This window comes from the organism of the source record quoted next, unplaced genomic scaffold, assembly GCF_019419815.1.
Source record: "Pyrus x bretschneideri cultivar Hongxiangsu unplaced genomic scaffold, Pyrus_bretschneideri_v1 Contig13, whole genome shotgun sequence".
Taxonomy (NCBI): Eukaryota; Viridiplantae; Streptophyta; class Magnoliopsida; order Rosales; family Rosaceae; genus Pyrus; species Pyrus x bretschneideri.
The window spans coordinates 4,233,414-4,247,384 of NW_025999424.1; the positions used below are offsets into that span (position 1 = coordinate 4,233,414).

Consider the following 13,971-nt stretch of genomic DNA (forward strand, 5'->3'; position numbering starts at 1 on the left):
ATTTGACAAAATTTGAGGGTATTTTGTCATTTTGGTCTTATTTAATAGAGATTTTTCACAGAATAACCAAAATGATTGATGGTGGACAAACATAGGGACCACTTCTATCAATTTTAAATCTCAGGGACCAAATTGAGGAGTTATGCCGATCTCATGGATCATGTTGGCTAAAAAGCCGTTCTTAATATACTAAAAATGGTAGAGATTTTTATATTCCACATAAATAAAACTTGGTGGAGCTGGCTGGTTAACCTATCATGATTTGATTCGATACAAATTGGTGCTGTGCATAGAGAAAAAAAAAATAATCTTGTTCAATGTGACAACACTATCAGTGTTACAAATTTAGTACAACGTGAATCTACCAATTATATTAAATATAATTTTGAGTAATTACGAACTTCCCCCTATTTCTGGTGGTTGTTCCACTTCTGTTCTCAAACATGTCTTTAAAGTTTTAAAGATATGTATTAAATGAGACAAAAATGACTTCATTTACAAAAGCTGAAGCGCAATTCGATTCGGTTAATTTTTTGTTTGTTTAAACATACCATAGGGTCAACTATGTTAGGTCGAAAAATATTTACATCGACACCGAATAAGTTGATATAAAGTTTTCTATTAACCAATATAACACTAAAAACACTCCTATTGAGAGCATATGTAACAAAAGGATAATAATTAAAACATATTATTCAGTTATTCTACTACACAACTGATTTTTTTAAAGTACAAACAATTTTTTTTGTTCATTTAGTTTTAGTAGTGATTAAAAAAAAAGCTCCAAATTAAACTGATCAATTTGGGTTTGGTGCTTTCATTCTTTTTTTTTTTTTTTAAGAACAAAGGCCTATAGTACTCCTAAAGAAAAATGGTTGCATGCCAAGTGGCACCAAATGAAAGGGCGTCCTAGACATATAGATGAGTTATCGAATTCGCTTTTTGTTAACAAAATGAGTTATCGAAATCCCTTTAAAAAGTGGTCACATGCTGTTTCATTAATTTCTTTTATTGAATGTAACTTTTTTGTTAATAAATACACTTTCACACATAAAGGACAAACTTGGAGAGGAAATTAAGTTGAAGGACGAAAGTGGAAAAGCACGAAGTGTTTAGGAGGGCAATACGAAATTAACATTCCATCAGTATATTGTTTTCATCGAGAGATAGGCCACATAAATTTGGATGGTTAGAAATATAATGTTATAATTCATACTTAATTAATCTTTTGTTGGAATAATTAATAAAGCTGAGAAGTGCCGTCAGCAACGGCAAATGCATACCATGCTCCTATGATGCCTTCCGTTTGGTCCCGCAGAGCTTAACCTGACATGATATTTGTACGGACTGTCTGCAGTCCTGTGACTAAATTGAGACACCTGCAGCTGAATTGGCCTTTTGGACCACTACCAATTCGACAACGCATTACCCCAATACCACCAGTTTTGCCAAAACCACCATTCTCTCTCTCTCTCTCTCTCTCTCTCTCTCTCTCTCTCCATATTTATGCACAGCGCCTTTGCTTCCACAGAACTAAACCAGAACACTCCCCAATACAAAAATAGAAAGACACTACAAAAAAAAACCCCTTCTTTCTTCCTTATCATGCTTTTGCTTTTTATCATCATCCAGCTGCTTCCTTTCCTTTCTTGTATGAACCAAATTAGGGTTTTCTCTCAAATTGGGTATATTTTCAATCTCTTGGGTTTATAAGCACTAAAAAAGCAAGTGTTACTTCTTCTTCTCCCTCCTTTCTATATTTAGCAATATATAAGGAAAAAAAAAAAGAGGGAAATTAAAAAGGAAAAAAAATGGGAAGAGGTAAGGTTCAGCTGAAGCGAATCGAGAACACGATAAGCAGGCAAGTAACATTCTCAAAGAGGAGGACGGGATTGCTCAAAAAAGCTCATGAGATCTCGGTTCTGTGTGATGCTGATGTGGCACTTATTGTCTTCTCCACCAAAGGGAAGCTCTTTGAGTATTCTACTGATTCCAGGTCTTTACGTTTACTTAAGCTTTTTTAAGCTCATATATTTATCTGGGTATATATATATATATATATATATATATATATATGTATGTATATTTTTTCCTGTTTCCTGTTGGTGTTTTTTGCTTGTGTTACTCCAGAAATCTTGAATACTAAAACAAAGCTAAACTTAATTAAACAACGTATACACTTAAGCTCTCTCTCCCTCTAGTTTGTTCTGGATCGGCCCTTTTTATCTATTTTTTGGTACCATATCTAAGGGGTCTACATATATACATGACAAAGTTATGAGCAAAAATAATTAGTACTTCAGATTTTTTTTTTTTTATAAATGTTCTCTCTTTGACTTACTAGCTAGAAATCACTAGCATACAAAACTTCTTGTTTTTTGATTTGTTTTATCTTTAGTTTGTTTTGCTCTTTTCTAATTAGATTATTGTCAGAATAAATAGATGGAGTTTTAGATTTTTACCTATACATCTCAAATTCAAAACTCTTCACTCTCTTAAATTATTGTAATAGGTTTCACTCTCCTCGGTCCTTAATAATAGTAAAAATCTAAAATAAAATATATTGTCAGAATAAGTACTTACTGGTCAAATCAGGAGAATGAATTAATTAATTAACTTTTAAGTGCTAATTTTATATGAATATCTATGTATATAAAAGAGACATTTAATCCATTTCTGTAATCCAGTGGTTTTTATGTACGAAGATTATATAAGACACTGGTTACAAGGCAATATATACCACCACTACTGAGTACTGTCTGAGTAAACGGTTGTCTCTCATGTAGAACCAAAAGAAAGCGCAGTACCAAGGGGGATATGCTCTTGCTTGTACTTTTCAAATTAGTAGTTATCTTTTATAATAATTTGTTTACAGGTGTTGGACCCGGGTGAGGGTTATTGAGCAATGTGTCATGATCGGGGTGGTGTTTTCCTAGGTTGCGTTACCTAGGATATATGTTTGAGCATCTTGTAAATGTAGCATATCCCATATAATGCTGGTTGTGCACCCAGGACTTAGGAGAAAGCACTCCTCCAATCATAGTACAGTAAGTTGTGGAAAAGTTGCATAAGGAAAAGAGAGGAAAAAGTATGTTGGTTCGTTACTATATTTGATTCTGCAAAGGTTAATAGTGAGTTGCCTTGGTAGTTAGAGTTTTCAAATCGAACTCATTGCATTTCGGGTTTAAACTCTCTCAGTCTCATCTTTAAAGTAAATTAGAGTAGAATATCAATCACTTGTGATACAAAAATTATGATTCCCAAAAGGATTTTTCATTTTGATGTGATTAACTATTTAGACAGACAACAAGAATTAGGGACATCTGTAATTAAGCAGAATCCAAGTTAATTAGTACAACGGAGGATGAGAACTTTCAAAATTTTGGAAGACATTTTAAACTAGCCTGAAATTACCTAATAGATTTCATAAATGAATATTTGCTCATTTCAAAATTCATATTATTAACTACTTCTTTTCTTTCACCACTTAATTAGTACTACGGTCTAGCGTTTACTTATTAGTGAGAAGTCTCAAAATCGAATCTCGTGAATGACAAATTTGATATCAATTTATTCCTCCCACACCTTAATGGAAATATTTCATTGTATAAAAAAAAAAAAAATCTCTTTCTTTTCATTTTAGATTAGTTTTATAAAATGCATGATACCATTGAACATAATAGAATGTAAGTGTGGATATTATTAGGAAACTTATATCTATGAGATTATGTGAATCTAAGGGCCTGTTGTGTAACATTTTCCTTCTTGGTTTTAAATTTCTCTTTTTGTTTAAGATTGAGAGGAGGTATACAAAAGAAAATAGTGGTAAAGAATGGTGGGGAAAAGTGGTAGAAGGGAGGTGGTAGAAATGTTTGAAGAATACTATATAAGATGAAAACTAATTAAAAACTAACACTACTTTAAAGTTTTGTTTCATTTATTATCCTTCATTTCTTCATTCTCATTCCATCCTCCTTTACCCTTTATTTCCGTATATATTTTTGGTGTTTCAAAACAACGAAAACTAAAATCAAAATTAAAAAGTTACTAAATAGGTTTTAAGGAAATAAGTTACTCAATTTCATGAGTAATGTTATATAATCATCAAGTATAAATTTTGCATTTTCCCAACATTTATGTTGTGTTTGGACGAGCGAGTGATTACCAAGTACTAAGGGATTTAGGCTATATTGGCAAGAAATGTACTAAAAAAATATAAGATATATGGATTAGGAAGACTATGTAATGCACTTACTGGAATTTGTTAATTAGTACCAAGGGATTTGAAACTACTACTTAAAATGAGTTATTTGAAACCATTGTTTAGTGACTTTAATTAGTGGATTTTCAATCCCTCTATCTAATGTTTCGTTGTGTGTTTCTAACTAATTTAGACTAAACTCATTAGTACTGGGAAATCCCTCATTGAAACACAGCAAAAAGGATTTCACTTGCATGCAACAATATAACAAGCTAAACTTGATGACAAGAAAGCATTACTCATAAAGTTGAGGTTTACTGGCCCGTTTAGAAATACTTCTCTCGAAATCACTTTTACTTGTAAGCATTTTTGCAAAAAGTATTTTGTATTAGAGGCACTCTGAAAAAGAACATGAAAGTAAGCAACAAAAAAACATTTCAAGCGTTTTTACAATCCAAAAACACTTATAATAACTTTTTCTTCAAAATATTGGCCTTTTGGATCCCAACAAGTTGATATCTTTTCTACACTTGTATTTATTCGGCCTCCAACCTTACAATTTTATCTCCTGAGTATAGGGTTTCTGCAAGCTAAGGAGCTGTAGCCACCCATTCGCCTTAATGTTTAACCAAGATAGGACTCAAGAGTTTTACCTAAAACCGTCAAGCTAAGTATGTTAGAATCTATGAGTTGAACTTCTGTTCCTTAACTTCAGTTCAATTAAGATGTGAGCTCATGAGTCAACAATTACATTATGCTCTAATATATTTTTCTAACGTATACAGCTACTTCTCCTTCTCATTGGCGACGTTCAAAATATATAACGAGAAATTAAGCGGGAGGGGCGAATTATGTCTATATGACAACTTTTATTGGTCTACTACACATTATTCTTAAAAGAGTAGTGCCACACTTACTATCTACTTGTACCATCTCTCTAATAGAGGCAAAGTTTTAAAAGACGTTAGGCGCTAATCGGGCAGCGGATTTGGGCCTAACGCCTAGGCGGCTAGGAGGGGCCTAGGCAAATTTAAGTAAATATATTATATTTCGTGTAAATAAGTGTCTACTTATACTTAAAAATATATAATTACATCATAAACTACAAAATAAAATGACATATAATGAAAACATGGGGAACAAGCATATAATGTGTGTTCATTTAAGTATTCAACAAGTCTCTTACAAGTTATTGAAAAAAAATAAAATACAAAATAAAGTTATCTATTTTCTATCTAAGTGAGTCGCGACATAGGTGGGTACCTAGGCGTTCAGGCGGGCTAGGCGGGCGCCTCAACAGGTATAGGCGCCCTTTCTTAATTTTCAAACACCTTGGTATTAATCGAAGCATGCGCAGTGGTCAGTCACCTAATGCCTAGGCGGGGATTTTTTGACCAATAGAGGTAGGGTCCGCCAACGCATGTGTCCTATCTTTATTAGAGAATGGGTACAAATAGATAGTAAGAATAAAATTTTTATTCTTGAAAACTTAAATGTTTTTGCTGAATATATGCCAACAGTTATATCTTATATTTAAATTTTAAATGTTTAGTCTCGAAAGAGTAATGCTAGAGAGACCACATTTTTATACCACATTAGTGTATCATCTCATGTAGCAAGTAATGCAAACAGCCAACGTCCAATAACATAAATTCATTAATTGACATGACATGTACACATCACTTGCCACATCAAATGGTTTACCAATGTGGTACAAAAATGTGGTCTACCTAATATTTTCCTAAGTGGAATGGTTCATTCTAGGGTCATTTCCTGTTGCAATAAATTTATTGTAAGATTCACAACCTAATGTATATATGCCTTGTGATTCCTAGCTTATTAAGTTGTAGGGTTTGCAATTAAAAACCAAACATTTACGTTCACGTGCTTGGCATGGTGAACTCTTCCATTTCTCGTATTAGGAATAATACACACTGTTAATTACTTGCACAATACTATAATGTAATCACTACTGAAGTCTAAGCCATTACACTAGATTACAACCGCAAATGTTGAACTGGATCTGCGGTTTTTCATAGTGAGTGGTGCTGGCAGAGAAAGAAATACGTAAGTTGCTGCACATATAGTTGGAGAACTCTACAACTAAACGGAACTTACGTATTTCTTTCTCTGCCAGCATATTAGGTCTAGAGCATATTTATATGACCAAAATATGGAAGGTTGCATGTATATATGCGCCGATTGTTCAAGTTAGGGGTTCTTTCTTAATTTCCAGATGATAAGCATCCAAGGCTATACATAACAAAAGTTTTGTGCTTTGGTGATCTTTTTGGCTTTTCAACAATTCATCTACTTTTATGAATCTGATATGCATATTCTTGGACAATTATGTATGATGTGCGCTTATTTTGGCCTTTCAACAATTCATCTACTTTTATGAATCTGATATGCATATTCTTGGACAATTATGTATGATGTGCGCTTATTTCATATTTATAAGCTTCTCATTGGCTTGTCATTCTGAAAGATTTCATTTTTGTGAAGCATGGAGAGGATTCTGGATCGATACGAACAATATACCTTTGCAGAACGGCAACTAAACGGAACTAATTCTGAATCACAGGTATTTTATATATGCATCCTAGAGCTAGTACTAGTACTAATATGTAGAAGAAGATGACAAGTTGCATCAGTTAGGTTTCTTTCTTGTATATATGCTTTTAGAGTTGAGAATTGGTTACAAATTGAGAGCATTTTTCTCCTTTCATGTTCTGTATCCGATTTATATGAGTGTGTTTCCTTCAGTGCAATACTGATAGGCAAGAGATTGATTTAGGGTTGTTAACTGATTGCTAAACTTGTCTTTCTAATAAGATTGGATTAGGTTAAGCCATTAATAAAGATCCTGCAGAATCCATAGTTTTCTATTATTTATAAGTTTCATACATATTCACCTCATGTTGAGATCCTGCAGAATCCATAGTTTTCTATATGTTTCATTATATATTCACCTCATTGTTTTTTAGATAAGTACGATAATCTTTAATATTCAAGAACCGTACAAAAGCAAGGGTGCAAAATGTAGCCTCGTTTAAACCTTGTCATGGTTTGAACCTTGTCAAAGAAATAATGTGAGCCGCCGCCTAACCAATTTTTTTAATACTAATGGAGATGTTCTTGCATTTGAAATCCCTTGTAATAACTTCTGAATTTTTTGTTTTGTCAAACAATAAATTTGTTAGATTAGATGTTAAAATAGAGAACCGACGAATTCGAACCCACACCGTGGTGCAAGGGCAACGCTCCTCTCTACCACCGTGGTAAAGGGTTACTTGCAATAACTTCGGAATTTTAGATTGCGTTAATAAAGCTTGTATACTTCTTATAGGAAAACTGGTCCGTGGAATACCCCAAACTTGCGGCAAGGATTGAAGTCATACAAAGGAAGCTGAGGTAAATTATTTAAGCTATTGTAAATGTTATGATAAAATGTTCATGGGTTGTGTTTAACGTCGATCTAGGAATTTTACGGGAGAAGATTTAGAACCCTTAAGCTTGAGAGAGCTTCAAAATTTGGAGCAACAGCTTGATACAGCTCTTAAGCGCATACGAACAAGAAAGGTAATGAAGTTACCTCAATTAATATTAAATCTGTCATGTATAATTTACAGGTATGCTACCTCTGGGCAACTAATTAATAAACGATTTTTAATTAATACTAATTCCATATATAATTCTGGCATTTTCAGAACCAACTCATGCATGAATCCATTTCAGAGATGCACAAGAAGGTATAAAGTTATACCTCATGCATCTGTGTGGACATTAATCTGTATGTTTCTGGTTGATTAGCTTAATTGTAACCTTAATTACGTATATACCTTCATTCAGGTGGGTTTTAGCATCATATTTTAGGTTTGTTTAGTTGGATTAGCATCATATTCAAGATGAATGAAACTGTTGTTTATGCATGCATGTGTCGTACATCTCACACTTTGACTTGTAACAGCAAAAGGCACTACGGGAACTAAACAACTCGCTGGCAAAGCAGGTATTAAAAATTTCAAAAGCGCTCTTATATGTTTATTTATGAGAAATATTTTCTTAGAATAATAATAAAATTAAATCTTGGATTAACAGCAAATATTAATTGATTTAAGGTGAAGGAGAATGGAAAGATGCTTGAGGAAGAGCATGATCAGGTGCAGGTAGTAGGGCGGCAGCAGCAAACTAACCAAGGCCGCCACAACTCATCCACCCTCATGCTAATGCCGCCACCCCAACGCCCATCAACACCATCACTACCTACTTCTCGAAGCACCAGGTCTCCCTCTCTCTCTCCAGCAATGTTTCCATAAGATCATATGCTCATGCATAATTAATTAGTATTCTTAGAAGGCTTTTTAGCCAAAATGGTCTTTGAGATTAGCATAACTTCTCTCCTTGGTCCCTTTGAAAATTGATAAAAGTGGTCCATGAATTTATCCACTGTTAATTATTTGGTTCTTCTTTGAAAAATCTTCGTTAAATGGAAAAGTAATTGGAGGGTTTGATTGAACAAAAATACCCTCAATTTAACGAAGATTTCAAGGAATAACCAAAATGATTGACGGTGGACAAACTTAGGGTTTTATCGATTTTCAATCTCAATAAATAAAGTGAGAAATTATATCAATCTTAAAGACCATTTTGACTAAAAAACCTTCTTATAACTATAAAAAGTTTTAGAAGTGGAATGACATCTGGGTTGCATGGAAAAGCTAATTATATCAACATAGAAAATCATGCAGTGGGGGATTCCAGGCAAGAGGAGCAACGGATGACGGTGATTACGAGGGAAGACCTCGGCCGCCTGCTGCTAAAAACACACACATGCCACTGTGGATGCTTCGCCATTTGGATGAAATATAAGCTTTGCCGTGCCTACTAGTCAAATAAAATGTTTTGGGTTGTGGAAATGTTCCAAGATGCATATCACTAATCAACATTTAATTTACATCTACTGTTAATGTGTTTTTTGTTATTATAATTAAAGAATAAGAAAAACAATGTTTCTTCAGTCCTGTACTATTCTAATCATCTTGAAAGGAATTTTGAGGTTCACATACGACACAAGTATGTAAAATCCCACATCGAAAACCTGACAATCAGTATGTGCCATATTATTGGCATGTCGTTGATGTCGATACAGACATAAGTTAAAACGTAATTTCCAGCTTGAACATAAGATTATTTAGTAGCTAATAGTGAGAAATCTTGGTCGATAATCAAGTCTATTTCATGTTTTTTATACAACTAATAGCGAATGGTTACGTAAACAAGTTCAACATCTCAATATGATGGTTCTTGACGCAACTAACTCCGTACTTCTTAGTTTTGGTTACAAATTATAGCAGTTTGACATAAATTCAAAGGGTTTAACCCCTTCACAATCTGATAACGGCAACTCCGAATACCTAATTCATAACCAGATTGGAAATAAAGTGATTACATTGACACAAATTGACATAATGGATGTCAGTATTAAATCTAATCCAATTGTTTCTTCACTTGCTATAACCGCTGGCCTAATTTTCTTCATATTCACAGTCGCCACCCTCGAGGACATGCTGCCTGCAGAAAAAAGAAACGAATATATTGGCATCTTCATCAAAGAAAAAAATAAAGAACATGAGAAAAGAAGCATTTCAAACCAATGGTGCAAAGCTCCAAGTGCATTACGAGTTAATGGAATATTATGTGATCAACAAATAGAACGGTCTAAGGAGGAGACGCACGCCTCTATGAACTAGAGAACTCTTACAAGGTAGTTTCAGTTCCTGTGTTTCTATTTCCTATTGACTGTACGACATATGTTCTGACCTCTCTCCACTCTTCCCTTTTATTAAAATAACTCCATAAAAAAAGAAGCAGAATTACACTTTTTGTTACTATAGTCTAATACTGATTCCAATCTTGTCCCTGTAATTCTAATTTTAACAAATTTACCATTATTTCTTGACATTTTCAATGCGATTCAAACAGAGTTCTAAAATATTTTATCCTATTTTTACCAAGGCAGATAAACGATCAATAATTCAATATATAATTGTGGAATCAGATCATGGAAGAAGGTTAAATTTGCTGACAATCGGACCAGCCATGAAAAGAAATCCATACCTTAGTCTTTCACAAAGCCGTGCTAAAGCATCTGAGCCTGTTCTAGACGCAATGTCTTCAATTGTAGAAGCATTCTTTAGATTAACACTATCTGCAAGCCTAAATTCACACAATTCCTTCAAGGAACATGCATCAGTCAACACGGCTGAATGGCCACCACCAGCTGCAAGTTTTCGCACTTCCCCAACGCACCTGTGTGATGCAAACTTCAATCAATGTACCAATCAAGAAAGCCACGAAGAACCTGATCATGAACAATTTATCTTTACCGTACCAATCAACCGGGGATGGATACCAAGCATAAGTTGATTTCTCGTTAGATGCCTGACCATAGCTATTGTAGCCCCATCCATGAATTCTTCCATCCCTTGTAGAGATAAGTGTGTGGGAGTGTCCACACGCAATGAGTTGCACATTAGTTGGAACAACCAATGCAGGAATGTTACGGAAAAAAGACTGAGATTCATTAGGGTTGCATGAAAATAATCCCGTTTCAGGGCCAAGGCCTAACTGCCCTGCTCGACCACCACCCCAAGCATAAAGAGCTCCCTTCTGAGTCACAGCACATGTATGTACGCCACCGCATGCAACATCCTTTATGACTATTCCATCAAGTGCAACCACTCGCCTAGGCAATAACTCTTTCTCCCCAGATTGAAGGGAAGAATGCCCAAGTTGACCCATGTTTCCTAACCCCCAAGTATACCTACGAGGGCCAAATAAAATTATTGTGAAGAAGAATTCCGCAAAGAAACCAAAGATAAACAAACAAATGAACAGAATACAACTTACTCGATGGGAAGACTACATAACAGATAAAGAGTATATGAGTATAATTGAAATATCAGTTCATAACATGTATAAATATCAGAGTAACCTCTTTATCTAGAACCTTGGTTAGTAAAACAACTGAGGTAAAAAAAATTCTGAAGACACAACTCAAATCACAGATTAAAACACAAATATAAATGTAATCCAGTATTCTAGGCATCCTGTCTCCTTTCAAATGTGAGATTCCTATACGAAGATTTTCGCAAACCTTCTGAGTTAAATGTGCCATGCGGATAACCACAATACTTAAGCTTAACTATAGAACCTAATCTCCATCTAAGAATTCCTCAGATCACTTACACCTCGCCTTTTTCAGATATAGCTGCCGAGTGGTACTCCCCGCATGACACTTGGGTAATCTTCACAAGCTCAGGGGCTTCATCTAGGAACTTTGCATATGCATTTATTATACGAGCCCCCTGTAATCCGTCACATGTAAATCCTCTGCCAAGCTGACCATACTCATTATATCCTGGTGTATCATCACAGTATTAAAGTTTGACAAATTAGAGGTGGGAGAAGATGAATTTAAGGTTTCTTTCAGTTTCTAAGGGGCATGTAACTCTAGCAAAATTTTGCTAGAATAAGATTCAGCTCTAGCATAAGTACCTTGAAGCTGCTTTAAAAAGAAAGTACGACATTATCAGAAACTAAGAAGTGGAATATGCATTTACCCCACGCTTGTAGCAGGCCATCCTCTGATAAAGCGATCACATGAACTGCCCCACAAGACACTTGACGGATAATCTGTGAAAGACTTTTTAGTAAGTAGAAGGTATTAAATTTGATAACCATCCACTCTACTCTAGTAAAAGAATTCCGATTCCATTATATAGTGTTCCTTTAGTTAAGCATTCGATACGACAGGTATTCGTATCTATCTTCTTGCAGGTTTTAGAGTTGTGATCTAAGACTAGTTCTCACTTTTAAATGCATTGCCAGCAGTGACAGAAAACCCTAGTAGTTGTTCATGAACCAACCCAGGTAATGACAAAAATCAAGTTTATTAAAATTACCGCCCCAACTTTTTCTTAATAGAACTAATTTACCTGATAAAAGAAAATGATTTTAGCCACAACTGAAAGTTGATGAGCTCATACCAAGTCATTTGTAAATCGACTATCCAAACAAAATAGTAGTTCTAATACCGAACAATTCCAACCTAAAAAGAAAAGCATAATGAATAGGAAGTGTAGCATACCGTGTTTGGAGTAAAGGCTCCCCAAAACAAACGTGGAGAATTCGATCCCTGTATGAGAAGTAGGGGAAAAGGTAAACAAATTATTATATCTACCAGAAGGGAATGAAAGAAGGAATGAAGCTAAAGAAATTCATAGTAGGACCTGATTTTGCCCCCACACCCAAAGCCTTCTTGTTGAGACGGTTCCATCATTTTCACGAGGTTCTGCAATAGCAGCGGTACAATGTGCTCCACAAGACACAGATTTCACAAACTCTGTCTGTAATTGCTTCACTTTCTTCGGATTTTTTCTTCGCTCCTCCGTTCCATCTCCCAATTGGCCGAAGTCATTAGCTCCTGGTCAATTGCTTACACATCCAGGTTATCCAAAGTGCACAAAAACCAAATACAATACATATTTACTCTATCAGCTACCGCAAACAAATGGCTAGTCCCCATCATTGTAACCAACCATTTTCCAAACCAAAAGATGGCGATTTAAGACGGGAAATCGTCCTTTCCCACAAAGCAAATGATTGAACTCATAAATGGAAAGATTATTATCACAAAACCGTACAGATGAATCGTACCCCAGATAAAAAAAAATAAAAAATAAAAAAACCATCTGAGCTAATCCACCAAAAACCATATCAAACAATTCAAAAATGGAAATTCTTTTTTTTTTTTTAAATTAAGACAATAAAACAAAAAGATGAAAGCTTAATTACCCCAAGTGAAAAGCGACCCATCGGAGGCAACAGCGGCGGTGTGCTCGCGGCCGCAAGCAATGTCCAGCCACCGCGAATGAGCCCCAGCCGTGCATCCAAAAAGCTCCGGCGATAGCTGTTTCGGAATCCTCAACTGCACCTCCTTCCCGTTCCGACCCGTCTGCCCGGACTGGTTGTAACCCCACACGTAAATCGCACTCTTCGTCGGAATACTCACCGGCCGGTTGCGACCCAGAAGATCATCAATTTCCATTTCCATAAATGCCCTTCACAAATTGAACCACAAAGTTACAACTTACAAGCTAACGAATTTAACAAAAAGTTAACAAATTTCAATCCAATTGAAGGAGAAAGTGGAGAATTGGGATTTTCTCGGCATCCAAACAGAGAGAGAGAGACAGAGACAGAGATACCTGGAAGAGTCAAAGTGGGAAGAGGAAGAAAGAAGGGAGAAACTGAAAAATGGTTGCCGTTAGTCGTTGGAGAAATGTAAAGAGGTAAATATTGTGTTCCGAGAACTCCGGAGGCGGAGTCGGGTCGGGTCGAGTGGCTGAGGCTCCATGCGTGTGACACGCACGCAGCTGCCTTGGAAATCAATGAAAATTTCAAACCCCCACCAAAAATTTATGTATTGTTATAAATAGATCAAAGTTAGAGAGGTAACCTTTTTAATGGTAGGTGCGAGGCAGATGTAAAATGTCACACTAAAACTATAGCACAAGAGGATAACATATAAAAGGCAGAAGAATAGATGATGTTACTGATCTTTTCTCTCGTTCTCTTCTTTTATATTTTTATGTATCTTTTGATTGCAGTCGAGTGCTCTATGTATAGAGCAACTCGTATTACTACATTTGAAATTTACAACACAATTTTGACAATATGATATCCTGCATTCTCAAAGTCAGTTT

General features: G+C 35.2%; 2 protein-coding genes across 3 annotated transcripts; one reads left to right on the forward strand and one right to left on the reverse strand.

The window, feature by feature from the left end:
* Nucleotides 1-1,527: 1,527 nt before the first annotated feature.
* Nucleotides 1,528-9,221, forward strand: LOC103926579 (truncated transcription factor CAULIFLOWER A). Of its 2 annotated transcripts, none has more exons than XM_048579039.1 (8): nt 1,528-1,996; nt 6,707-6,785; nt 7,551-7,615; nt 7,684-7,783; nt 7,912-7,953; nt 8,172-8,213; nt 8,323-8,486; nt 8,941-9,221. In XM_048579039.1, the coding sequence occupies exons 1-8, from the start codon at nt 1,812-1,814 to the stop codon at nt 9,071-9,073; spliced, it is 810 nt and encodes a 269-aa protein (XP_048434996.1). In that variant the 5' UTR covers nt 1,528-1,811; the 3' UTR covers nt 9,074-9,221. The 2 variants fall into 2 exon arrangements, with proteins under 2 accessions (XP_048434996.1, XP_009333659.1); XM_009335384.3 differs by having other exon boundaries at nt 1,529-1,996; nt 8,953-9,221.
* A 197-nt stretch (nt 9,222-9,418) lies between these two features.
* On the reverse strand, nt 9,419-13,633 carry LOC103962736 (ultraviolet-B receptor UVR8). The gene is made up of 9 exons (XM_009375500.3): nt 13,474-13,633; nt 13,061-13,326; nt 12,496-12,689; nt 12,354-12,401; nt 11,827-11,899; nt 11,453-11,624; nt 10,596-11,027; nt 10,322-10,513; nt 9,419-9,775 (listed from the first exon to the last, which is right to left on the reverse strand). The coding sequence occupies exons 2-9, from the start codon at nt 13,317-13,319 to the stop codon at nt 9,730-9,732; spliced, it is 1,416 nt and encodes a 471-aa protein (XP_009373775.2). The 5' UTR covers nt 13,320-13,326; nt 13,474-13,633; the 3' UTR covers nt 9,419-9,729.
* Nucleotides 13,634-13,971: the final 338 nt, after the last annotated feature.

Excerpts from the sequence above, each read along its gene's own strand:
- LOC103926579 (XM_048579039.1), top strand. The coding sequence starts at position 1,812 with ATGGGAAGAGGTAAGGTTCAGCTGAAGCGAATCGAGAACACGATAAGC. Across the intron at positions 7,784-7,911 it reads AGCGCATACGAACAAGAAAG|AACCAACTCATGCATGAATC; the intron begins GTAATGAAGTTA and ends TGGCATTTTCAG. Across the intron at positions 8,487-8,940 it reads CCTACTTCTCGAAGCACCAG|AAAATCATGCAGTGGGGGAT; the intron begins GTCTCCCTCTCT and ends ATATCAACATAG.
- LOC103962736 (XM_009375500.3), bottom strand. The coding sequence starts at position 13,319 with ATGGAAATGGAAATTGATGATCTTCTGGGTCGCAACCGGCCGGTGAGT. Across the intron at positions 10,514-10,595 it reads TATCCATCCCCGGTTGATTG|GTGCGTTGGGGAAGTGCGAA; the intron begins GTACGGTAAAGA and ends TGCATCACACAG. Across the intron at positions 9,776-10,321 it reads CGGCTTTGTGAAAGACTAAG|GCAGCATGTCCTCGAGGGTG; the intron begins GTATGGATTTCT and ends TTTTTTCTGCAG.